The sequence below is a fragment of the Centruroides vittatus genome, unplaced genomic scaffold, assembly GCF_030686945.1.
Source record: "Centruroides vittatus isolate TY-2023 unplaced genomic scaffold, ASM3068694v2 contig_980, whole genome shotgun sequence".
Classification (NCBI taxonomy): Eukaryota; Metazoa; Arthropoda; class Arachnida; order Scorpiones; family Buthidae; genus Centruroides; species Centruroides vittatus.
The window spans coordinates 1,086,881-1,113,687 of record NW_027122652.1 but is presented as its reverse complement, the minus strand read 5'-3'; the positions used below and the strand labels follow the sequence as shown (position 1 = coordinate 1,113,687).

Here is a 26,807-nt window from a genome sequence, read left to right as displayed (position 1 = left end):
ATGTTAATATGATATTTGTGCATCGTTCTGTGAGTAGATATTTTACTTATCGTAATTGAAAAGAATTTATAAAATGAAACGAATAATTATGTAATTGTAATGATATTTATTGATTTTCCAAACAATACATTAAGAAATGAGGGAATTATTTATTTTGTTACGCTTCGCATTCTATTCCCACGCCTTCCACGCATGCAGCTAATTCAATTGACATGGTTGACAGTTTAAACTGAATGTTTAAAAATATTGTTAAGGTCTAAATTATTGTCAATAGATTTTATCCTGCCTACCGAATACATCATTAGGGTGTTTTACTATCAATTGCGTTTGTTTATTTGTAATTGTACACATCTATTATGCTCTGATCAGACTTGCAAAGATATGTTGAACATTCAGATCCTCTAACTCACAATAAATTACGAATACACAGTATATATTCGTAATTATTGTAAGATATATATATATACATTGGAACTATATATAATATATATATATCGTTCAGAATTTACTCGTATAACGTACTTAATCGTTCCAGGTGCACGTCTGTTCAGTGAAACGTTCGTCATACGAAACGCATTTTCTCATAGAAATACATGTTAAAACATCTAATTCGTTCCGCAGCATAAAATAACCGTACTGTATCATAAAAAATGAACATGAGGTGCGTTCTCTTTTTCCTCCGCGTAACTCTGCGCGAGCGACATCCGTTAAAAAATTCCTGCAGAACGCGTTCCTAAATTCCGGTGGGAGTGCGCGTCGTTGAACGGCAAAAAAGGCCGCTTGTAGCAGTAGTTTACGGTGGAAAGCAACATGGCGTCCTCCATGGCTCAGATAGTTTCGTTTCCGGGTCCATTATGTGGTTTTATGAATGAGAATTTAGAAGTTATGAAAGTGCGAGTTAGCGCACGCGGGGATATAAGCGTCTTTACGATTTTTTTTTTTCGAGACTATGTTGAATGCTCTTTCAACAAATAATCCATTTTATGGTTAAATTTTACAATTGGGGCCCTTCTTTTGCATTTTAAAGCTTATTTCAGAATTATAGATTTCTCCATCACGATACTATCGATAGTGCGGGCGCTGCCATCTTTCTTTCTTTCACCGTCGTTCCTAAATGCTTACAAACAGCAGCGCACTCCCATAGTAGCGGAGACGCAGAGCGACTGCTATTAAAGAACGGACCCATGGAGCAGTCACCAATTATGCCGGAAAGTCCGTTGTTCGCAGCGTCCGTTATTCGAGGCTTACGTTATACGAGGTACAGTACCACTGTATATATGTTACCGGCAAAACCCGATTTTACGCCAAACTAATTTTGCCTAGGCCAAACTAGTTTGGCGTAAGCGTGTCAGGCCAAACTAGTTTAGAATTATTATTCAAGTATATTAATTCTTAAATATATTAATGGTTAATTTAAGTTCATCATAAAACACAAATAAGTTCATTTTTAATTTTAGTTTGATTTTAAAAGTTACTTTTATTATTTCGTTTGAATTTTTTAAAATATTTTCGAAAGAACCTTTAAAAGTGCATGGCTTAATAAAAAATAAATAAAAACTGATAAGTACTGATTAGCTTATTTTTATTTTATAGTTTTGTACAAGTGTTGTGTCACTTCTAATCAATACCGTTTTTGGTTAATGTTACCCTAGGTATCGAAGATGGCGGCTAGACTCCGATTCCAGCGATCAGAAGACAGGGAACAGTGGGGACGCACGTTTTAACCTAACCTAACTTATTCTAATAATTTGGTTGCTAATAATTATGGTAATTTATTAGAATAGGTTAGGTTAGGTTAGAACGTGCGTCCCCACTGTTCCCTGTCTTCTGATTGCTGGACTCGGAGACGAGCCGCCACCTTCGATACGTAGGGTAACATTAACCCCGTTTTTTATAATTGAGTAGAATATGTTTGAATAAATATTGTTCATCTAATTGATTGCCTTTTAATTTTATTTTAACCATTAATATACTTGAATAATAATTCTAAACTAATTTGGCTTAGGCAAAACTAGTTTGGCGTAAAATCGGGTTTTGCCGGTAACATATATATATATTAATTATATATTAATAAATAAATCGACTTCCCCTCCTGAAAAAAACGAAGGATAGTGACACGTGCGGATTGAATTCATTTTTTCGGGAGAAGGTGATGACTTATCAGTGTCGAGTAAACCGGAGTTTTTTAACATTAATGCCTATATAAGTCGGCCGGGACCACAGAAAACTGACTACTTAATTGATGGTGTCGACTTATATAATACAGTCGAGTCCGCATAAAATTACAATATCAGATATTCCACAAGTAACCCATGCTGTTAAATTGTTTCAAAATTTTGATATATGCATATATTTTAATGGAACCCAATTAGATAACAAAAACTTTAAATGGCTGTTAGGATTTAAAAAAAAGTTAATCGATGGACTAAATTTGAGGCATTATTGAGTGATTTATAAGGATATAACAAAACAGAAGTAAAAATGAAAGATAAACTGCATAAATAATCTCAGAATGTTTAAGCACCGAGAGTGAGGATTCTTTTAAATTTTCAAATACAAAACTATCATTTCTCTGTGAACAGATAAATTTGTTTAGTTCGAAACAACCAAGATACAGTTCTGAGACTTTAATATGGGCTTCCATGTTATTTTCTATTCTCCAACTGCATACAGGCTCATTAGAAATAGTAATTATTACATACATCCTATCGAAGGAGTTTTACTACTTGCATTACTAATAATATTGATCCAAATACTGAACATATTACATATCTTAAAGAAAAAGTTCGATGCCTTAACTCAAAAGATGAAATAGTTATACTACAATTAGATGAAATACGTGTAAACCCGAGTCATTATACAAAGGTGGTAGAATTTATGAATTAACAGTAAATGAAAAAAATGTCAGAAGCTAAATGTGTTTTGGCAATACTAGTGGCATCATTATTTTCTAGAGAAAAAGATATTATTGCATTATATCCAGTTTGCAATCTTAAAGCTGAGCAGTTGTTGGAATTAACAAAACAAGTGTTGAAAGTTGTAGCGAGCATTGGTTATCAAGTTGTTTCCATGATTGCCGATAACAACAGAATAAATTGTAAAATGTTTACTCTTTTTTGTGGTGGTGAATTAAAAGTATCTGTGAAGAATCATTTCTCAGAGGAATTGATTTTCCTACTATTTGATTCTGTGCACTTATTAAAATCAATTCGAAATAATTGGCTGAATCAACACCATACTAACCAGACATTTTTTTTATCCCGACACACAAAAGAAAACAAAATGTGTTGCTAGTTTGTTTCATCTAAAAGAAATACTAAGAGCAGAAGGCAAAATTGTGAAGTTTGCACCATTTTTGTCTCTAAAGGTTTTATATCCTTTATCAATAGAAACGCAAAATGTTTCGTATGCAGTGATAAAAAAAAGTAGCTGCAGCTCTGCAGGAATTTGCACAAAATGCAGATTATATACAGACAAAAGATTTTATTGAAAGAATTGCAACATGGTGGAATGTAATGAATGTAAAACATTCAGAGAAGGGAAAGCGATTAAGGGATCTTTACTGCGGATCAATATATACTAAAAATGATGAGCAAATTAAATTTCTGAATTGTTTTATAGAATTTTTAGATGCATGGGAGAAATTTAACTTGAAACAACATGGAAGATTGTCAGATGAAACTCATTTTGCTTTAAGACATACAACTTATGCTATGATTCATCTTATTCAATATTTGTTTGAAAAATTTTCATCGAAGTTTGTACTTTCGGGAAAGTTTCAAACAGAAAATCTTGAAGGTAGATTTGAACAATATCGCCAAATGTTTGGTGGTGGTTATCATATTAGTGTTTTGCAGGTTTTAGAATGTGAAAAAAATTAAAAATTTTAAGTTTACTGAAATTGAAATCTGAGAGAATGGGGAATTTCCATATTAAAGATTTAATGTCAGCTTAAGTAGAAAATTATATGCAAGATTTCTTTAAATCACAGATGGATATTTGTTTCGAATGTTTTGTTGATGTTCCTATTGAATGTGAAATGATAACAGTTCCTTTGTCTATCATTAAAATTTTAGTTTTTATTGCTGGTTATGATGTTCGTAAATTATTACAGATTTCATGTGTAAAGTAAATCAGTAATATCCTGTTTAGATAAAGAATTATAATTTGACATTTTACACCCTGAACTTATAAATTATATTAAGGAAATTGATAGAGGTCTTTCATATCCATCTGATTTATTTCTCTCTTTAACTGTTGAATTATATAAGCTTTTTCAATGTTTATTACAAGCTAAGTATGAAGATCAATTTCTACAGTGAAAAACACAAGAAGAATTATTTATTAAACTTTCATTTGAAAGAATTGAACTAATTGATTTAGTATCTGTCAGTGTTCCATGTATCTGTGGAACAATGCCATATTTTCTTTTGGAAAATTTTTTAAATATAATTTCAAATATATTTTTAAATAATTATTGTCAAGCAAGAACAGCAGCTTTGAAAGATATGCCTGGAAGAAAAAGGAAATTAGAAACTTACAATAAATCTGTAAATTAATTACTTTAAATACTTTACCTACACATTTCCACTCACTTGCACTTATTCTCATAATAATAATAATAAATATTTATATATTGAGTTAGATTTCCCTGTTTATTTTATATATAAGTTTTTGTAAATACATTTACAGAAGTAATATGTAATAATAAATATGGATTTTTAGAATGAATTACTATTCTTTGTAAGATAAATTTTTACCACCAAATTTCTTTGAAACATAAATTTATTTCAAACAAATTTGTTTTTTCGTTATAGAAAAAAATTCCTATCATCTCAATAAGGCATTCTAAAAAGCTTTCATGACTTTCTGATGAATAGTTTTTGTTGTAGCCAGCTGGAAAATGTCAAGTTTAATTTGGGTAAGGTGACCAGATTTTAACATTGGAAAGCGAGACAAAATTCACGGAGAGGGGGAGGGGTTGTCTTGTTAAAAAAATTGTTCTAGAGCAACAAAATTTCATCATAAAAAACGCATAAATTGTATTGTATTTTTTAAAATTTCAGCATATGTAAAATTTGCAAATATAATAAATATATATACTACGAGCTAACCCGGCCACGCGTTGTTGTGGCTCAAAATGTATCTATTATAAATGTATAACACTTCTCCCGTGGGGGAAATTTCAAAAAATCCCTTCTTAGTGTACTGTACATTCTCTTGACGTACCCTATTAAAACACAATCAAAAACGCATCTAAAATAGTATAATAAAAGCCGAGTTCTTCACAGTAAGCCTTAATCCTGTCCCTCTCCCCCTAGTGGGGGGAATTTCGACATGTATATTATATAAAAACACGTGCGTATTCGAATGCAACGTGGTGTCAAAATTTCAAAGGAATCGGTAGGAACAGACGAACGTTATATTTTATTTATATAGATAGATAGAAAATGATCTGCTTTAGTCCATTCTCACAGAAAAGCATAATGCCTCACAGAAAAGCAAACTTAGGTCGTCGGAAGTTAGCGCCATCTGTTGAACATAAAAGCCTTAATCCATATATAAATATATTTTTGAAAGGGGGGAAATGATGGTCTTCACATATGCCAGAAACCTTCGCGGGAATGTATTAAACAACTTCCCGAAGTTTCATGGCAATTGGATAAATGGTGTGGTAATGCATGAAGGACAAACACACAGACAGCCAGACAAACAGACATACATTCGTTTTTATATATATAGATTATAAATTTTTAAAAACTCTTTATTCTTTTACATATTTCTCATTTGAGTGAATTTTTTTTTAAATAAATGGCTGTCGTCGTTTAAAATGTCATAAAATTTTTCACATGAATTTGTTAAATTATATTTTACACATAATATTGCTTTTATAGTCTCAACACTTAATTGTGATTTGTCGGATGTCCACACTTTATTCACGTTAGAAAAAACGCGTTCAGTCCGGGCATTTGTTCCTGGTAAGAAACAGTTTGTATTCCACAATTTTTAATGCGTTATTGTATGGAACATAGTTTGTTTCAAATGATGAAATATTTCTAGCCATTTGTTCTCTGTTGAGATTTTTGCTGATGCCCAAGATTTAACCTTTTCCTTATTAATATATTTTTTTAATAATGATACTTCATTAAAAAGATCATTTTCGGAAATATTGCTATCTGGAGAATGTTGACTAATGCGATTGAATTATTTTTGCACATCTTCCCAATTAAGTTGTCGTTTTGAATGACCCAATGAAAATGTTCGATATCGTTGTAATGTCCCAGCAAAGAATGCCCGTTGTTCTCACATACAGCCCTCAGGGTCACATTCCTCTCTTTTGTTCAAAAGGGATTAGTCACCAGAAGGGTTGGGAAAGAAATTTCTACAAGAGAGAAAATATATATCTAATACTAGCTGACCCGGCCACGCGTTGTTGTGGCTCAAAATGTATCTATTATAAATGTATAACACTTCCCCCGTGGGGGGAATTTCAAAAAATCCCTTCTTAGTGTACATTCTCTTGACGTACCCTATTAAAACGCAATCAAAAACGCATCTAAAATAGTATAATAAAAGCCGAGTTCTTCACAGTAAGCCTTAATCCCGTCACTTTTCCCGCTGGGGAATATCGAAAAATCCCTTTTTAGTGTATATTCTGTTGACGCAATTAAAAACGCAAAAAAACCGCATGTAAAATAGTATAATAGAAGCCGAGTTCTTCACGGTAAGACTTAATCCCGCCCATCTCCCCCCAGTATGGAGAATTTCGACATGTATATTATATAGAAACACGTGCGTATTCGAATGCAACGTTGTGTCAAAATTTCAAAGGAATCGGTAGGAACAAACAAACGTTATATTTTATTTATATAGATAGATAGAAAATGATCTGCTTCAGTCAATTTTCACAGAAAAGCAGAATGCCTTACAGAAAAGCAAACTTAGGTCGTCGGAAGGTAGCGCCATCTGTTGGATATAAAAGCCTTAATCCATATATAAATATATTTTTGAAAGGGGGGAAATGGTGTAGGGGTATGAAAAATAGATAGTAGCCGATTCTTAGACCTACTGAGTATGCATATCAAATTTGGTAAAAATCGGTAAAGCCGTTTCGGAGGAGTACGGTAACAAAAATTGTGACAGGAGAATTATATATATAAGATGGCGTACAGCCACAATACGAAACGATCTTTACCGAATCTTATACATAAGACGCAAGTTTATGACACATAATTGACAAAAATTTAATCCTTCCAAAAAGTCGGGACTTTTTTAAAACGCCGCGGGATGCGGGACAAATTATTAAAAATCGGGACTGTCTCGTCAAAAGCGGAACGTCTGGTCACCTTAAATTTGGGACCACCTGCATTTTATTAACGATATAGTAATGTATGTATACATTTTAAAAATTTAATGCTTTATAAAACAGTAAGTAGAAATTTAATTGTATGAATTTTATTCTTCTTAAGTAAAAACCACTATAACTATCCAATAATATTCCAAAAAATTTTAATATTGCCGTTAATTAAATAAATATTTAGACTTATAAACAAATAAAAATAGCCTAATTAAAATATATCATAGAATAATATATTTTTAATGTGTGAAACTTTATGTCCTTTTATCCAAATAATGGGCATTTATTTTCAGGATTCATGAAGCTGTTCTTAGGACATTTAAACGCTTTTGAGAAGTCCGGGAAATTCCTTAAAGGACCAATAGATCTAAAAATACATCTAATTAATATATTTGATATGAAACAAATAATTTAAAGATAATTAATATAAAAATTGTTACGGAAAATATTTATTTTAAATATTAGTAATTAAATGAAAATATTTAAATTTAAATATTGTCAAATGTTTAAAAGTTAACTTTTAAACAATATAATTATATTATAAATCAATATATTTTATTTTTATATGCCTTAGTATATCATTAGTTAATGTATTGCTTTAAGCTAGCGGTGTCCAACATTTTTGTTTCACTGGGCCACATTGGAAGAAGTCATGGAGTTATGGGCCACAAGTATATATAATATGCTTGTGGCCCAATCCTGAAATAATATGTTACAAGTATATTTAAGGATTAACATATCTAGATTATAGTAATAAGTATTAAAACTTTATCACGAAGAAGGATATTTTAAAAAATTACTTCTACAGACACTTTCAATTTTTACTTAGAAATAGATAAATTCATTTATTATAAAAGAGATAAAAAAATTAATTTGAGAAACACAAATGTTTGTTTTATTTGTGTCTGTAATTAATAAAAAACGACGAAACACCATTTTAAAGTGCATTTTTATTCGACTAATATATTTATAATTCGACTAATATTTTTGTAAATAATATGTAACCCAAAAAGTAGCCAATGCACCAAATCGTATTTTTTACGCCAAACTGAAATGAAGGGTAACCAAATTTGGCGCAAAGTAGCCAAATCTTACAATACTGGAAGGAATACTAAATAAAGCTGAAGTTGGGACTTAAAGGATTATAGACCCAAATGCAGGGAAAAGAGAGGAAAAACAAAACATAAAGAAGGTTGGAAAATTAATATTTGTCAATATTTGCATAAACGAAGATCTATTTAACCTTTCTCACTACTTTTTATCTTTTGGCCTTTCTCTCTTTTTCCTTAATTTGAGACCTATAATCCTTTGAGTCACAACTCCTGCTTTATTTAGTATTCCTTCCTCATTCACACATTTCCAAATATTTGAAAATATTTCTTTTCCACTCAAAAATAAAATATGTATAAAGGTTTAAGCTTTGTGAAACTTCTTTGTTGAATTTATGCCGTTGAAATAAATAAATAATAAAAAAATTTAAAAATTTTTCGGTTTTGTTTACACGTTTATTGGGCCGCATTGGAACTTGCCTTGGGCCGCGGGTTGGACACCCCTGCTTTAAGCATATAGTTATTGGGTAATTTATTCAGAAGCATGAGCAGAGACAGAGCTTAATCTTAGTTGGCACAACATAAAGGTCGGGGGTCAGAATTGAGATCACTGATCTCAGAAGCTTTACGAGAAATGTCGCTCTAAAAATCACGAGTAACTATAATTAATTATCTATTGTTTTTATATCTATAAACAATAAATGCATTACGCTCAAAATCAATAATTTACTCTGTCAATGTTAAGGGAATGACTTCTATGCTACGCCATATTCCGAAATAATATTGTTAATATTGTCAGTTTACTTTCGAATACGTGTCACTGTAATACGTTGTCGGATATTGTGTTTCATCCTCTTCTACATCACATCATCAGCTCAGAATCGATGATGTCATAGCATGCGTTTATGCTGTGTCCTAACTCGTGCTGTTTAATCACGATTTGTATTTTACGAAATGTATCGCTATCTTTGCTGTTATTACGATATCCGTCACAATCAAACGTATACCTCTTATGTCCTACCTCTCCCCTATGAGGTTTGCATCTTCTGTTACCGCAGTCCTAGGCGCTATTAGGTACAGTATATAGACGAAATATGCTACAATTATCTTATTCTTTTATATATAATAAATTTATCGGTTTTAAGAATATTGGGATCGAACCATTTCATCTCACTACAATGTATTTACATATACATTCAAGAAATTTTTCCCCGTTTCTTTGACTTTTTGAGGAGTCTCAAAACGCCGAAATTTGAAAAACCCGGAGAATCAAATAATAATTTTCGTTGTTATATACATAAGAACTGGAAAAAGTAACAATTAGTAATAAGACTTGTAACAGTCAGCTTTTGTTGTTTGTTACCTTTCTCTAGTTTATCTACATTTTCTGAGAATACAAAGAATGCGCTATTGCATAAAGAAACGACTCAGTTTGTAAAAAGTACGTCTATTCAAAATACTATCCATGTTGTTGTCTTTAGTACTTGATAGTTCCGCATATTCAATTTCGTATAGTACCTAATATCAACAAGCATCTAATGTTATACAGTGGGTGATCGGTTAACGAACAAATCGGATAACGAACACTTTCGTGAAAGATTTTTATGATCGGACAACGAACACTTCTGTGAACAAACATAAAAAGAAGCGACAGAAAATAACGAATACCATTTGATTCTCTTTTGTCTTCAGGTAACAATTCGAAAACTTTCGGAGTGCGGGAAACGTCAACATCGACGCTCAACCCAATATATACTGATCGGATAGTATTTCACCGAACTTTGAAACTCTCCCTTGTAATTCCAGCCTTTTATTTTTCTGACAGAAACAATTTTTTGTAGTATTTCCAAGACTGTCGGGCGGGCATTCGTTAAGTTTTGTGTCGGTTTTTCTTTTCGAAAGGTGAGAGTATAATAGCAAAGGAGTACAAAAATCACATCTGAGAAATAAAGAACACTGAAAAGCTCATAATGGAACCTGCAACGGATCTTACGACAGAACGCCACGAACTCAAATGAAGAACACCAAGAAACTCTGCGAGATATGTTTTCTTCTGAAAAACAGGATTATCCGATATCTGCTATTACAGATCTTTTGACAAAGTGGGAGGATGTCAGAACAACCGTCTTAGAATGGCATCCAAACCAGGTTGAGGTTAATAAGTTTGGGGATCTCTACAATTACAATGCTATTAATTACTTCCGAAAAATCCTGAAGAAGAGAGAAAAAACAATCGACATTAGACAGATTCTTTAACTCCAAAAAAAAAAAAAAAAAAAAAAAAATGGAAAAACACATGACTAATAAAAATGCAACACTATGTATATATGTATTTTTATTACATATAAATAAACGTGATAAGAAAGTATATATATTTTTTATGTTTTGGATTCTCCAGAACGAATTAATCAAATTCCCATAAAAACCTATGGTAAATCGATAATCGGTTAACGAACAATTCGGATAACGAACAAAGTCTTGAAACGGATTATGTTCGTTAACCGATCACCCACTGTACTTGGAATCATGATGTTGTTCATAGATATGTGTGCATTGATGCGTACATCTGTAAGTTTCGAAATTTACGGATGAGAGAATCATCCAAATGCATATGCTAGTTTTATTATATTACACAAAACAGTATATTTATCTTTAATTTTATTCTCAAAATAACAATTCTCCTCAGAAACAAATCCTGCTTTTCGAAAACAGTTTCTGATATCTCTGACGTAACACACCTCTATCTAGTACTTAACAATATCAGAGCATCCAATAAATTGATAGAAAAGGAATGTTTATGATAAAAACAATGAATTGCTCGACGAACCAGATATTTTAGATAATACGCCTTCATGCATGTAATGACCATATAGTATTAGGATAGCTATTGTGTTTGGGAAAGAAATAATATCACCCAAAGGCTAAACTATCTTGGTGCTGCTTTTTTTTTCTTTTTTTGTCTGAAGGCTACCTTGTTTGAGCAGAAAAATTCAAGTCTGGTAGCTTTTAGTCTTGTGACAGGACAAGAAACATATCAGTTGTTTACAAGTGAACATTCGTTTTTGCCTTGCTGATTAAACATCTGATCCAACTACTTCGTCCGTTTTGTAAAAATATCCGTTGTCTTTTCGCTAAATAGAGGTAAATTCTGATAACAGAGAACTGCACTCATTAATGTCAAATGATTACCTTTAGCTAAAGCATTTGCCGAAGTGCTTTCATGTGGCGAGCACATATGTACAATACAGTACAATCAATCGATTATTTGCCGAGCATAGGTTGGTTTGGGAATGACGAATATTGTTCTGAGATGTAGAAAATAGACAGTTCTCTAACAATAAATTAAGCCGTTGCTTTAGAGTAATGAATGGTTCATATCTGTTAATGAAAAATAAGTAAACCAGATTGGCTTATAATATAAGCCAAATATATAAGCCTTATATATTTCCCTGTTCGTATCCCACTTTTAACATTCAGCTTTATTTTGCTTTAACATGATCTAAACGACGCCACTAATGAATCTTTTTTTTTCTTTTTCTTTTTCTTTAGCGACAAAATATTTCCCATCTCAATTACCGTTTCATTAGACCCTTTCATTTTGAAAATAATGACCAAAATCAGGAAAATACACGAATGTGAACACAAATGTGTGCGTGGACAGCATGAATGTGTGGAGGAAAATATTCGTCCGCTTTGATTCGGCACAATTTACCGACAAGGAGTAGGAAATGGCGAATAAAGAATATTCGTCACTGCACTACTCGGTGCTAGTGAAATGTTTGCTAGACATTCGGTGAATACCAGATATGTGGAGGCGCCTTTAAAAAAGTTTAGCTAATTAGTCAATCAGGAATAGAGGTAAGTTTTTCGACTCATTCATGTTGTGTACCATTTAATTAAACAATCACTCTTTTCTTACTGTACCTCCCATCTCTCATCTTTGACGATTCTTTCACGATGTGTAAGATGGAACAGCGTTAAAAAAATTTACGTTTTATTAGAATGTGCCGCATAATGCAATTTTTTATAAGCCAGAGAGTAATATTCACAAAGAAAAAAAATTCATCTCTGGTTATCACATTTGCATTTGTTTTCCCAGAATAATTGTTTGCTTTACTTTAATATATTTGTGCAATTATTTGCAGTTTTATTTTTAAATTTCACCGGAATTCTTTCAAAAATTCAATTGTTTTTCCTTCTGAAAACACATTTCTTTTGTGTATAATTGTAAAATTTCAGATCAAAATTACTTATTAAATTATCTTTTAAATACTAATAAAGAATTTAAATAAAAATATGCAAACTGTTAAGCAATCATCGAATATAACTTAATTTATTATAAAACTTTTGTTGTTTATAAACAGATTGGAATGGATTTGTCTTTTCAATGTCTATCTGTCAATAAATACCACATGTCTAATAATGTAATAACCCAATATATGTATTGGGTTATGCCATTATTAGACATCTGGTATTTATTGACAAATAATAATATTATCTTAGAAATATTAATAAATAAATATTGCTTTATATAAATGAAGCTTATCAAAAAGTTGAAATTAATTGAAATGTTAAATTATTTCTCACCTGTATATTCCAGGACTATGAGAAGGAGAACTGAATTTTTTTTTCATGTCATATACTTTTTCACATTCCATCTATTAGCAAAAAAATGTCTAAATGAATATACAAGTGCACACACACACACACACACACACACACACACACACACACACACACAAAAATACTTTAAGACTAAAACATAATTTTTTTTGTTAATATAATTAGTTATAAAACATCTGCATATATAACTAAACTAAATAGTATATATATACTATATACTGTACACTCTGTCTAGTGTTTGTTAGTTTGTTAAATTTTTACCAGCTTCAGTTGTGTAAAGCAAATTTAAAATAAAACAAAACAAAAACAAAAAAAGACGTTTCTATTTATTGCAGCAAGTGGAAGAGTTTTGACATTATCCTTTTAATATATCATATCTACGAGACAATGCTCATGTAAGAATTTGTCAAAATCAACACTGGATTGGCAAAAGTGTAAAACACTAATATTATGAAATAGCCACCAAGAAGTCCCGAATCCAACAGAAAATTTATGGGAAATAATGAGTAGAGATGTTTGTAGAGAAGGCAGGCAGTTTCAAACAGTCGATAAATTAAAATAAGCTATTATTAATATAATATAATAACGAAAGTTTATTTGATTGATTGTTTGTGGCTTTATTTGTTGTCTTTCTTTCTCAACAGAGGGCGGCACATCATAAGACATTGTAATATTTGTTATTTATGATTACTTTTATTTTTATTGCTATGTTGTTATATATGTATTATTTATATTGCCTACAAAGTGTGTGAGTTTAATAAATTATATGGAAAATACATAATTATATATATTTTTTTAATTCGCCAGTAAAATGATTTCATTGTGAAATAGATATAATAATTTAAAATAACTCAAAATACTGACCATTTGCTATCACTAACTACGTTCAGAAGACTCAACAATTCTAATTCATTAGAGGTGTGGTAGCAGTAACTGCAAAATAACGTTAGTTAATCTGCTAAATAATGAATTACTGTGGTTAATGCGCTATAGAAGATTCTAATCGTTTCCAGAAAAAACGAATTTATTCTTAAATTTGTATTTTACAACTGATATATGTGTTGATAGAGTAATAGTACATTCTATGCATTTATGCATTTATACGTGTAAGTATTTACTATGTGGGTGCAACCATCTTTCACTATTTATTACTTATAACAATACGAAGGTAGTAAAGAAGTTAATGCAAAAGAGAGAAATGCAAAAAATTCATGTTTTTTCTCTGTATGTATGGATGTTAATGTGTGTGTGTATAGGTGTGAGTGTTGCAGGGGCACGATATTTTGTTCAGCCTCTTTGAAGCTTAATAACTTCTGTATTTTTTGTCGAAAATTTCTGAAATTTTGCAGACAGATTTGTTTATCAGGTGGATTGATGCTATTTTATTATTAAAAACATTTTATAAGAATTAATAATATAAAAAGTTTTTAATAAAATATCATAACAGATGCCACCATCAAATGTTGCCAGGAAAGTTCAAGCAACTCGTTGATGAAAGTTTTTTACTATGTGCGTGTGTGTGTTTAATGTATTATGAGATGTGATACAATGATTTATGCAATAATGGAGTCTCTAATTATAATGTGATCATACAATTATATTTATGACATAACTTATAGCTTAATGATATAATAAATAAGTAAATAATAAAAATATATATATATATATTTGTTTAATTTATTTGTAATATAATAATACAATATATTCATATATTTAATTTTCTCATTTAAAACTTCCATTATGAAATTGCAGATTACATTGAATATATAAATATAAGTTAGAAATATTAACAGGCAGGATATTTATAGGTACTGTACCTGAGTTGCCCTAATGAAGAACATTTGTCTATTAGTAAAGTCAAGTCCTGGAAGATTTGGCTCTTCGCCGTGTTTCTTTAAATATCTCTCATATGCCTGTATAATATATAAAATAATATTAATATTATATTTGAAAAAATACTAATGTTCATTTTTAAAATAGTAATTTACCCAAAAGGAATGAAAGAGTCCACAGTTATCGGCAATGTTTTCGAAAACTGTCGAGTTTCCGTCAAGCTGTAAAATTCTTTATATTTTATCATAAAATAATAATTTGTTATGCTAATTATTAATTAAAAATAGTATTTGATAGAGAATTAGTAATAAGAAAAGTATTAAAAAGATTCTAAATTATTTTTAAAAAGATTTTTTTAACCAATATATTTTGAAAAATATTTTAAATAAATTTTTCATTCCTGAAATTATATTTCATATTAATTATACAAATAATAAAGTATTATTTTCAGTTTAAATATAGCTCCAAAATTTGTTTTTATTTTTGTATCTGTTTCAAAATGTATTCAATTAGTAAAAATATTTTTTCATAGCGGCGACTCCACAGACGAAAAATCTTTAGCAAAAACCGGAAATGGAAATGCCAGGTATTTCACATTGTACTTAGTTTTCTGTATTCTGTCGTCTGTATTCCACGTACAGAAATCAAGGCGCAGTCTAGTGGGCTGAAAAGTAACTAGAATCCAATATGGATGACATGTACGCAATTTCTTACATATATTTACAGCAATTTTTACTTTTGATCCCGTTGTTAGTTATGCCAAAAGTTAAAACATCGTTTTTAGTACGTAGAATTTTCCAGGAACGTGAAAGATTAGAATGCAATAAACGTTTATTGCATTTATTGATCAACAATCTTATTTGCAATTATGGGAATGAATCGAAAGCTTTTCGACCGAATATTCGAAAAATTACTTTAAATATTCTAAAAGTACACTAATAATACAAATTGATAATGATACTCTCGATCATTATAAATAGTTTTCTTGTCCTTCCATATCTGAGACAACTTTCTTTAGTGTTTTACAAATATCTTCTCGTTTATCCAAAGAAAAATTCAAAAATATGAAAGACAACAGTACATCCATAGCTAGTAGAGGTGAAGGTCGAGTCCAAGATTGTAAGTGTATAACAGAGGAAAAGTATGGCGATCGCTCAAAAAATGACCCCCCAAGATTTTTATATTTTTGGACTTAGGACACCTTACAACATCGAAAAATGCAAAATAATTTGGGCGTGTTTCTGTGTATATATGTTAGTGTATCTGTGCAGCACGATTTTGTTACCCTCTGTTTACCCTAATGTGCTTTTTGTCGAATTTTTCTGAAATTTTGCAAGGAGGTTTGTAAATTAAGATTGTTGATGATATTACATTTCTATGGTTAAAGATAGGTCAGACAAAGGAGGTCGTGTGTATCATACTCCAGTAGGGTCGGACTTAATGATTATTTTACTCATTATTAGCATTTACAATTTTCTATAGAATTCATCTCTATCTATAAAGTTAAAGTTTTTGCCATTTTATAAAAATTAAAACTATTAAAATTTTGAAATAAAATATCATAACAGATGGCGCCACTAAAATTTATTTTAAATTTTGCTGGGAAAGTTAAACAACTCGTTGCTGGATTTTTTCAATAAATATTCTGCTTCAATAGTCAACCAGGTAAAATGTTTAAATATAAAATCCTTCTAATTTGGATCTTACTTATTATATAAACAGTAAATTTCCTTCTTTTCTGGAAATACCGCTAAGTTGGTGTCACGCTTTCTACTATCTTCTGTCATTTTAAGTTTCCCAATGCAAATTGGAATTGATGTAATTGCACATGATCTAATGACATTATTTTGTTGCCTATTATTTTGTTGCCTATTTTGTTGCCTATTGCTTGCTGTAAAACAAAACCGTTACGCGGAGCTGAAAAGAAACTTTTCTGAACTTCTCAGTGATACAAACTCCTAAAATAAAGTTTTTTTTTTATTTTCCCTAAAAATACCTTACATGTGCCAAGCATAGAAGATATGAGATTTCCCTGAAACTTTTCTGCTCTTAAAACACTGTTACAGGTCAGCAATTGTCATTATATCATGAAAATCAAATAAAAATGACTGTTTTCTAGTGACATAGCAGAAAAATAAAACTTCTTTAAATGGAATTCCTACAATGGATAAGATATCCGTTTATTTTCATTCCCAAAGTCTTTGGAAATGAAATAAAGCTTTGCATCATTTATCAAAAGGAAAATTAATCTATATGTTGCTCGGACAACAAAACATTAATCTCGACTTTAAAAATGTATATATAATACCGGTTTGTACTTAGTAATTTCGATGGATGATAGTATTGCGTCAGGTCATTTATAAAAGAATTTTCTGTCACATCTGATTTCTGTTTAGAATTAATACGAGAAAGAAAGCGGGCGTTTTGAGACATAGCCGAAGACTAAATGAAATCGCTGAATGATCGGTATTTTGTTTTTATTTGCGCTCTAACAATTGCTCTTTGAAAAATAAAATTGATTTTAATATGGAATTAAATAATTCAATATTATGTCCAGCTTGTCTCTCACCACACGGCCATCCTATTGAAGGTGTGGACTAACCCAGATGGGCCTGAAAAGAAGCACTCTTATACATGTTAAAGTATCTTACTTTAACATAGATTTAATAAAATTATGTTGAATACTGATTTCATACATTTGGTGATAACAACTATTTTAGAATTTTGATTATTTATCTTTATATATGTTACCGGCAAAACCCGATTTTACGCCAAACTAGTTTGGCGTAAGCGTGTCAGGCCAAACTAGTTTAGAATTATTATTCAAGTATATTAATTCTTAAATATATTAATGGTTAATTTAAGTTCATCATAAAACACAAATAAGTTCATTTTTAATTTTAGTTTGATTTTAAAAGTTATTTTATTATTTCGTTTGAATTTTTCAAAATATTTTCGAAAGTTAATTACCTTTAAAAGTGCACGGCTTAATAAAATAAATAAAAAACTGATAAGTACTGATTAGCTTATTTTTATTTTATAGTTTTGTACCAGTGTTGTGTCACTTCTAATCAATACCGTTTTTGGTTAATGTTACCCTAGGTATCGAAGATGGCGGCTCGTCTCCGATTCCAGCGATCAGAAGACAGGAAAAATGGGACGCACGTTCTAACCCAACCTAACTTATTCTAATAATTTGGTTGCTAATAATTATGGTAATTTATTAGAATAGGTTAGGTTAGGTTAGAACGCGCGTCCCCACTGTGTCGCTGTCTTCTGATTGCTGAAATCGGAGACGAGCCGCCACCTTCGAATCTAGGGTAACATTAACCCCGTTTTTTATAATTAAATAGACTATGTTTGAATAAATATTGTTCATCTAATTGATTGCCTTTTAATTTTATTTTAACCATTAGTATACTTGAACAATAATTCTAAACTAGTTTGGCGTAAAATCGGGTTTTGCCGGTAACATATACAACCTGAATAATATAAGCTATTTTTAACTAATTTAATATGCTAACAATTTAATATTAATAAGAAAACAGATATCGATTTTCACATTGAAATAGTCGTAGTACAAAACAGTTTCCACAAAAATGAAAATTAATATTTCAGAATAAATATATCACTCGTTATTATGTAAAATAATAAACTGCAAATTCTACTTATTTATAATTTAATTTTGATGTTATCTTAACATTATACAGTATTGGAAAAGTTTGCTATGTTGCAATTCTTCAGTTACTCACATTCCTTAAACACACTTCTCTGTTTCCTAAACATTACTGCACATTTGTCTATTACTCATCATTTCTTACAGACAAAAAAATTTCAAAATTATTTTAAGATAACGGTGATATCTTAGTGCTTTGTGTGCTAATTCTTAATTTAAGCCTTAAAATACTGTACCTTAAGCAGTCTAGTCTGAAACGGGTAGAAAAAGTAAAAAAAAAAGAGAAATAGGGCGGAATTAGTAAAATCAAAAGAAAAATAAATCAGTCAATCTTAATAGCAAATACGTTTTATAAACAATTTTGGAAAAACATCAACTAACAATACTTAGTAGATACAAAAATTCTTATGGATATCATACACACGATGGAGAATAGAAACTCATATTCATTCAAAAATTACATGTAACTTCTTTAAAATATTCATATTCTCCAGAAAAACAATCAATATCATCATACGTGTTTTTATTAAAACTCTGCATTCAACGATTTGGAGTTGGTGAAATTGTCGTGCATGTCTGGAGTTGGTTTAGTCACACCTTTTGGATGAAAGAATCATACACATTTTAACGGTAGTAGTATTATCAGTCCGATGGTTTTGGCAGAACAGCAGCGAAGATGTCCCACAGGCTAAAATAAAACCAAATAAGACATGGTGTACTTGAATTAATGATCTTAACAAAAGTGTAAACAACATAAGAGGAAGAAAATAAAAGAAATTTAAACGAACCATTCCTTATACACTCATTTATTACACACATGCACGCATCGTACTGTACATATATTCATTATACATGTACAAGATGTATTTAAATCAATGTATTTTAAAAAGCAAATTTCCAAATAATTCCCCAAAGTTTCAAGCCCCCCCACTCGGCTTTCATGTAGTTTAACTTCCCCAATTTTGTAGCACTGTTTTCTGCCACGTTTCGTTCGATATAAATCAAAGAATTTTGCTGCTTTTAGGTTTGGTGCTCTTTTTAGTCTTGCATAATCGCCATTTAATATGTTTAAAATAGTAAAATTATATTTGTTCTTATTGTTTCACAGTCGGAAATGTATTCCAATTCTAGATAACAAGAATCAAGATAAATAATATTACTTACAGTAACGTTCTCAGCTATAGGATATTCCGAATATTGTCTAATCAAACATTCTTTTCTTTTTTTGTATTCATCTAGAAAATCTTCAGGCCAATCTATTTTTATAGGTGATTCGTAGTCGTCGTCCTCATCGTTTTTAACATCTAAAAATTAATTTATATTAGTCTGTTTATTAATAAAATTTCAAATTATTTTCTATCAAAATATCAATTCTAACGAAAATTGATAATCGATATTAAGGCAATAAATTACTTGCCTTAATCAGTAGCATTATTGTGATTTGCATCTAAGCTTCGTATGTTCACACATATTGTGACCAATACTCATACTTATGTGATAAATATTCCGTGAAAATGACAACTTAACTGGAAACCGTTCAAAAAGAGAGGTAAACTATGTATTTCAATGCTGAGTTATCTATAATAGGTGTATTCCTGCATTCACTACTGAAAAATTATCATTAAAATATTTAATTGAAAGAAACACTTTTCAGCAGGCTTATACTGTATAATAGAACGAAAATGATTCCTTTAACATATCAGTGAATTATATCCAAAGATGTTTCAGGAGTAAATCGCATGGGTTTATTTTTGTTAGATTATTTTATTCACGCAATAAAATAAAAATTTTATCCCATGAATAATTACTAGAAATAAACTAAAAAATTTAAACAACATAAAAATATAACAAATTGAAGAAAGTAATTGTTAAAATATTAAAATAAAATCGTTCAACATTACACGCGAAAATTGTTGCAGTGTAAGATAAAGAATATTTGGACTAATTTATAAAATATTTAATTTGGAAACACGCTGATGACTAATAATAATATAGATATAAGATTACATAATTTCTATTTTAAATAACTGCGTCTAATCAATGTTCAGGTCTGTTCAGATGCACTGTATGTAATTGTCTAAATCTGCTGAAGCCGCCAGTCAAATACATCGAACTTTATTGAAAAGACTATTTGCAATATAGAGTAATACACAAATCTACATTATCGTTTACAAATATCGATACAAATTATTTTTGACGGCCTGGTGACCGGTCAAGGTGGCAGCCACCGCTCCGGGAAATCTCGGATTTAATCCAGACGGGTCGAAAAATCTCTAAAAATTTTTCGGGAGTGATCCTTCCGGGTCCCGTCTCTCATCACTCGGCCGCACTACCTGGCCGAATCCATAATGGGATAGCTAAAAAAGACTTTCTTAGTGTCAACAGAGCGAAAAGAGTATAAAAAAAGATACTAATTTTTTATATTAGAACAGTAAAGCATTAAATAACATGTCCATTTTTGTATTGTATATCAATATTTGTACAATTAAATTGTATATCGAAAAATTTGCTATTATATTGTTTATTATTTTTCAACGTTTCAAAATACAATGTTATAACTCGGAATGGAGCATAGCACATGTATTTTTTGAATCTACATAACAAAATAAGCAAGCAAAACATAGCAAATAGCTATATCTTATATTACTTACAGTATATGTTATTAGTATACAACACAATTGATATTAACAAAACAATAATAAATGGTAAAGTTTTAAAAAATATATGAAATATTTCTCATTACGAAAGGCTACTTAGAAATCAGCCTAATGTCACTATGGATTCAGGTTCGAAATTGATCCGGATCTCATAATTTATGATAAGTTGAGATGGAATTTTCATCCTTCATTCATGCTCACCGAATTAATTATAAATTATACCAGCAATAAAGAACGATTTCTATAATCAATCCTTGAAAAATAACCATATTGCTGTTTTATTTTTATTTATAGCCTAATATACGACAATATATTTGTAGACAGCAGAAAACATAATTTAATTTTTTATGTGTGAAATGTTTACAATTGAGAGACAATGTACTAACTTGTGTGAAAAAAACAGGAAACTCTTAACTTTTTGTTATTAAAAATTCCTTTTTCATGAAAAATTACGTGCATACATCAGCGAAAAGAAATAAATGTTCAGATGTTTTTCAAGTAGTGGAAATTATTGAAAAGCTTCAACATATCGATTTGAAGTAAATATCGATCCCGTATTTAAATTTACACATATATTAAATAAAATATTTTAAAAAATCGAATACTAACCTAGTCTATCGAATCCATGAAAAATCTCATGACCAATAATGGAACCAATTGCTCCATAATTAAGATAACTATAGAAATAAAATAATACAGAAACACATCAAATAATCGGAATAGTAATTTTAAAATATAAAATACAATTCAAATATTTAAAACAATTTTAAATGCTTTAGCGACAGTTGCCCGAATTTTAATCTCAAAGACAAATGCACTTTAATCTGCAGAATTAACCTCCATGCATTGTAAATTTTTGGAATAAACTACTGGATAAGTTAACCGGTCGATTTTGTGCGAGTAAAATTAATTTTTTTGTTGTTGACTACGAACACAATATAGTGCTTCTGACGATCACTTGGCTTGTCTTCTCCCTGTTATTTAGTTGAGTATTTTCGATTATCATACTACAAGTAGTATATTGTGTTCGTAGTCAACAAGAATCAAGTGCGACACGGTTTCAAGTCATTAATTAATTCTTTTGATTAGAGAAAAAACAAGATGGCTGATCTACTCCAATTCCACTATGGATAATCTTTATTTAGATTTTTGAAACGAAAATTATTCTGACAGCATATGGAAGGATGAGATCCTACCGCATTGCACGGTGATTTTAAATTTCAAATACAGTATATACGTAAAATGGCAGCTTTTTAAAATTCAATTCGATTTAAAAAGCTGCCGTTTTACGTTACTTGTCAGAGTACAAAGTAATCTTACTGCATAAAACTGTATAACAATTAATGATTTCTCTATATAAAAGACGTATATTAAAATGCTGTACATAGTAATTACCAAATTTAATAGTAAAAGTTTTTGTCTATCTGGCGCTAATCCGCTATACTTTTTCGCTTATTCAGTTTTCTCTTCCTTCATCTTGTTTACCGATGTTCTTGATAAATTTTTTTAGCTAATTAGCTGAGAGTTAACTACAGACACAAAATAACAGGTGCATAGCTTATTCTTTAGAATAGTGACAAGGTTACAACCGACCCTTAAAAAGTAATATGGAAATAATTGAAACAAAAGGAATAGGCCTATTTATAATCGTACTTATAATATTAAATTGTACTTACTTAGGAGCTTTGTGGGCGTAAACTGGCGGTTGTAAAATTCCTAAAGGTATTACTGTAATTATAGAAAATTGATTAAAATGTCGGCATATAATAGATAATTATTAACTTTTTATTTCAGTAAAACTAATTCTACAACCAAAATATTTTCATGAAAACGAAATTTTCATTAAAATTCCTATTTATGAAATCGTACGTCAAATACAGACCCACTTTATGAAAAAAGTAATATTGCTGTCAGATTACAGACTGAAATCTGAGGCAATCTTAGCATCATTTATTAGTGTTATTTGAAAACAAATACTTTTATACTTTTTAATCTTACTTTTCTGGAAGATCAAATTAAGAATCGAAGTTTACTGTACGATAGTCCATCGGCTTACTTATTACCTGTTTAAGATATTCTCTTACCTTGCAATAGTATTATTTATTAATTTAATATTTATATTACAGGCGTTGTCATCAGGTAGCTAGTTGGATTCTCCAAAAGAAAAAAACCACATATTCACCAGAAGACCACAAGCAAAACGAACAATAAAGTAAAAACATAATGAATAAACCAAAATGTTCTTCCACTAAGTATTAAGTGTTATACGTTTCAGAAGTAGAAATTTTAAATCAATTATGATCATCTCGTATACTGTATATTTTGTTCATTTTGTGAAATAGACAAAAATCTATATACAGTGGTGCCTCGTATAACGTACGCCTCGAATAACGGACGCTGCGAACAACGGACTTTCTGTTTGGCCGTTACTTGACTCGAGCAACGGACTGGCTGCGAATAACGGACTTTCCGGCATAATTGGTGACTGCTCCATGGGTCCGTTCTTTAACAGCGGTCGCTCTGCGTCTCCGCTACTACGGGAGTGCGCTGCTGTTTGTAGGCATTTAGGAACGACGGTGAAAGAAAGAAAGATGGCGGCGCCCGCACTATCGATAGTATCGTGATGGAGAAATCTATAATTCTAAAATATGAGCTTTTAAAGGCAAAAGAAGGGTCCCAATTGTAAAATTTAACCATGAAATGGATTATTTGTTGAAAGAGCATTCAAAATAGCCTCGAAAAAAAATTCGTAAAGACACTTACATCACCGCGTGCGCTAACTGGCGCTTTCACAATTTCTAAATTTTCATTCAAAAACCACATAATGTATCCGGAAATGAAACTATCTGAGCCATGGAGGACGCCATGTTGCTTTCCACCGTAAACTACTGCTACAAGCGGCCGTTTTTGCCGTTCGACGGCGCGCACTCCCACCGGAATTTAGGAACGCATTCCGCAGGAATTTTTAAACGGATGTCGCTCGCGCAGAGTTACGCGGAGGAATAAAAGAACGCACCCATGTTCATTTTTTATGATACAGTACGGTTATTTTATGCTGCGGAACGAATTAGATGTTTTAACATGTATTTCTATGGGAAAATGCGTTTTCGTATAACGGACGTTTCACTTAACGGACGTGCACCTGGAACGGATTAAGTACGTTATATGAGGCACCACTGTAGTTTATTTAATCGGCATATCGATATGCCAATTAAAAAATGAAAGAAATTCTATGCCTATTTTAAGAAATAGGCTAACTTTAAATTGCCTAATTCACAAAATCGCCATTTTAGATTTTCTAATAAGATGCCGACATTTATTTTTCTCATTGAATTATGGCTTATAAAATATTGAAGGAAAATTTAGTACAATATTTTCTTAATTAAAGATTAGTTAATGTATTTTATACTTCGAAATGATGTTCATTACGTACTGTATATGTTATATTAAATGCTAGATTAAGGCTTAAGCATGTATAATAAAAATAGTAAGTACTTAAAGCAAAATCTTCAAAATTAGAAATTCTAAAACAACAGTGATCGAAAACGAAAGACAATGTATGCTTTCTAAAATGCATAAAGTATGTTCATAAATTTAAGCTTACCATAATATTAGGCTAGTGAAGTTTTGCGGAAATAACAATTTCGTGAATACTTGGCAAGAATATTGTATAGGAAACAAAAATAAATAATTTGCAACAAATTTGCATCCTATGCAACAAATATATAAGGGTCCGAAACAAGGACGACGCCAACAAATGGGCCAGGGGGGGCCAAGATGGTGTAAATTGATAGAGGACATGAATTGTATGTAGGTAAAATAAAAACGATTCATAATGTTTTAATCATTTACTATGTACGGGAAAAAATATCTTAATTAAAACATTTTTTACCTTACAAGAAGCCTGAGAAGATTATTTTAATTAAAACTTAGCATTTAAAAAATTTTTTCGAATTTCTAGTAGAGGGCAGCTGCTCCCTCCTGCCCCCCTTTTCGACGCCCTTGGTCCGCAAATATCTTTTGAATTTTAGGTCTCATTAGTTTGAAAACTGGTGACCTAGAGTTAAATTTACAAAAGTATTCTGATAACGTTCTTGCTTTTTTAAATATGAAAAATACTTACTTACTGATTCTTTTTCTTCTAAAGGTATATAAAAGGCGTTGGCTACATATGGATATATAATACTGTTGAAAGAAAAATCGTATTTTCAATTACCTCCTGACATCTTATAGATTATAATAAATCATTTAAACTTTCTATTAATACATTCAATTTTATATATTAAAAAACTCATAGAATTTATAATACCTTTCATCATGTATAGCTTTAGATAGGTTTCCCATATAGAAAAAATCAATAAACATAAACTTCTTCGTTTCAAAAGTATTCTGAATATAAATATCTGTCATATTTATCTGAAAAATTTGTTCATTTTAATAAATGATAATTATAACTGTATTCATGTAAAAAAACAATGTTATGAAGTGCAAGAATCAAAACTATAATATACATTACTAATATTAATAAAGAGAAAATTATTCGGCTAATTTTATTTAGTCACAAAACAATTCTTTTATTTACAGGATGGCCGAGCAGTTAAGGTGGCAGTTTACCGCTCTTGGAAGCTGGGATTAAATCCGGATAATTCGAAAAGCCCTAGAAATTTTTCGGAAGTGATATGCCTGGATATGTCAGGACCCATCCCTCAGTCCCTTTGTGAGTATGGCTGAACCTATAATAGGATTGATGAAAACAGGCCCTTAAAATTCTTTTTGCCCTGTGGGCACAGAATTTAAAAAAATCTCTCGGATTCGAATTACTTTTTTCTTAAATTCTTTTTTCATAGTGTTATTTTTATCCATTATAAAAATATTACTAATTTGCAATTGAAATAATCAGTTAAGCCAACATTAATAATGAATATAATGCAAGACGATTCAAAATGCCTATGTAAATTAATGACATTCATGTCAGATTTTATCTAGGATTACTAACGAGACAAGAGACAATAGCAATACTGAATCAATCTTTCATATGAAAATACTTTCGAAATGTTGTTAAAATCGTGTTGTGAACATTATACACGGTGTTTCAATTCTGGCTGATAGGAGTTGTGTTGATGTTTATATTTTTTAAGTGTTCGTGTATTAAGTGTTAAGTGATCGAGGTAGTGATTTCTCTGCCCACCTGTTAAGTATGGCTCTAAAATTATATTTAACTTGAAGGAAAACCAAAAGATCGTGAAATCATGGTTTTGTCAGGGGGCTGACACCAGCTATAACGTGATTTTGGTCAGGCACACGAGAGAGAGAGAGTCCCTCTTAAAGCTGTGAAAGAAGAAAACATGTACTGACCGTGCTCTTTAAACTCTCTTTTAAACAATAATAACGTTTTCTCGGTTTTCAGGACATTCATATTTACCATCAAGATCTCCCAACTACTGTAATGTATGTCCAGACTTTTTTTACTTTGTTTTCTTTTTGTATAGATTCAACTTGTATTGGACCAATGCAAGTCAGTGCTTCTGTAAATATTACATTGTTATCACAGTTTATTGTGTAAATATTTTGTATCCTTGTCTGTGGGCAATCGTTTTATTAATAGACTATTC

At 30.6% G+C, this 26,807-nt stretch overlaps 2 protein-coding genes across 2 annotated transcripts in view; one reads left to right on the top strand and one right to left on the bottom strand.

Moving 5' to 3' along the window:
• Window positions 1-26,807, top strand: part of LOC136985887 (serine/threonine-protein phosphatase 1 regulatory subunit 10-like) — a 660,716-nt gene that overhangs the window by 317,812 nt on the left and 316,097 nt on the right. The window lies entirely within an intron of this gene.
• The window catches only part of LOC136985893 (neprilysin-2-like), a 97,490-nt gene that overhangs the window by 40,338 nt on the left and 30,345 nt on the right, over window positions 1-26,807 (bottom strand). Inside the window, exons 13-17 of the mRNA XM_067283277.1 lie at window positions 25,505-25,611; window positions 25,319-25,380; window positions 22,872-22,923; window positions 21,805-21,872; window positions 19,703-19,842 (exon numbers count right to left, since the gene is read on the bottom strand). Of these exons, the coding sequence (XP_067139378.1) occupies window positions 19,703-19,842; window positions 21,805-21,872; window positions 22,872-22,923; window positions 25,319-25,380; window positions 25,505-25,611 (429 nt within the window). The remainder of the gene's footprint in view (window positions 1-19,702; window positions 19,843-21,804; window positions 21,873-22,871; window positions 22,924-25,318; window positions 25,381-25,504; window positions 25,612-26,807) is intronic.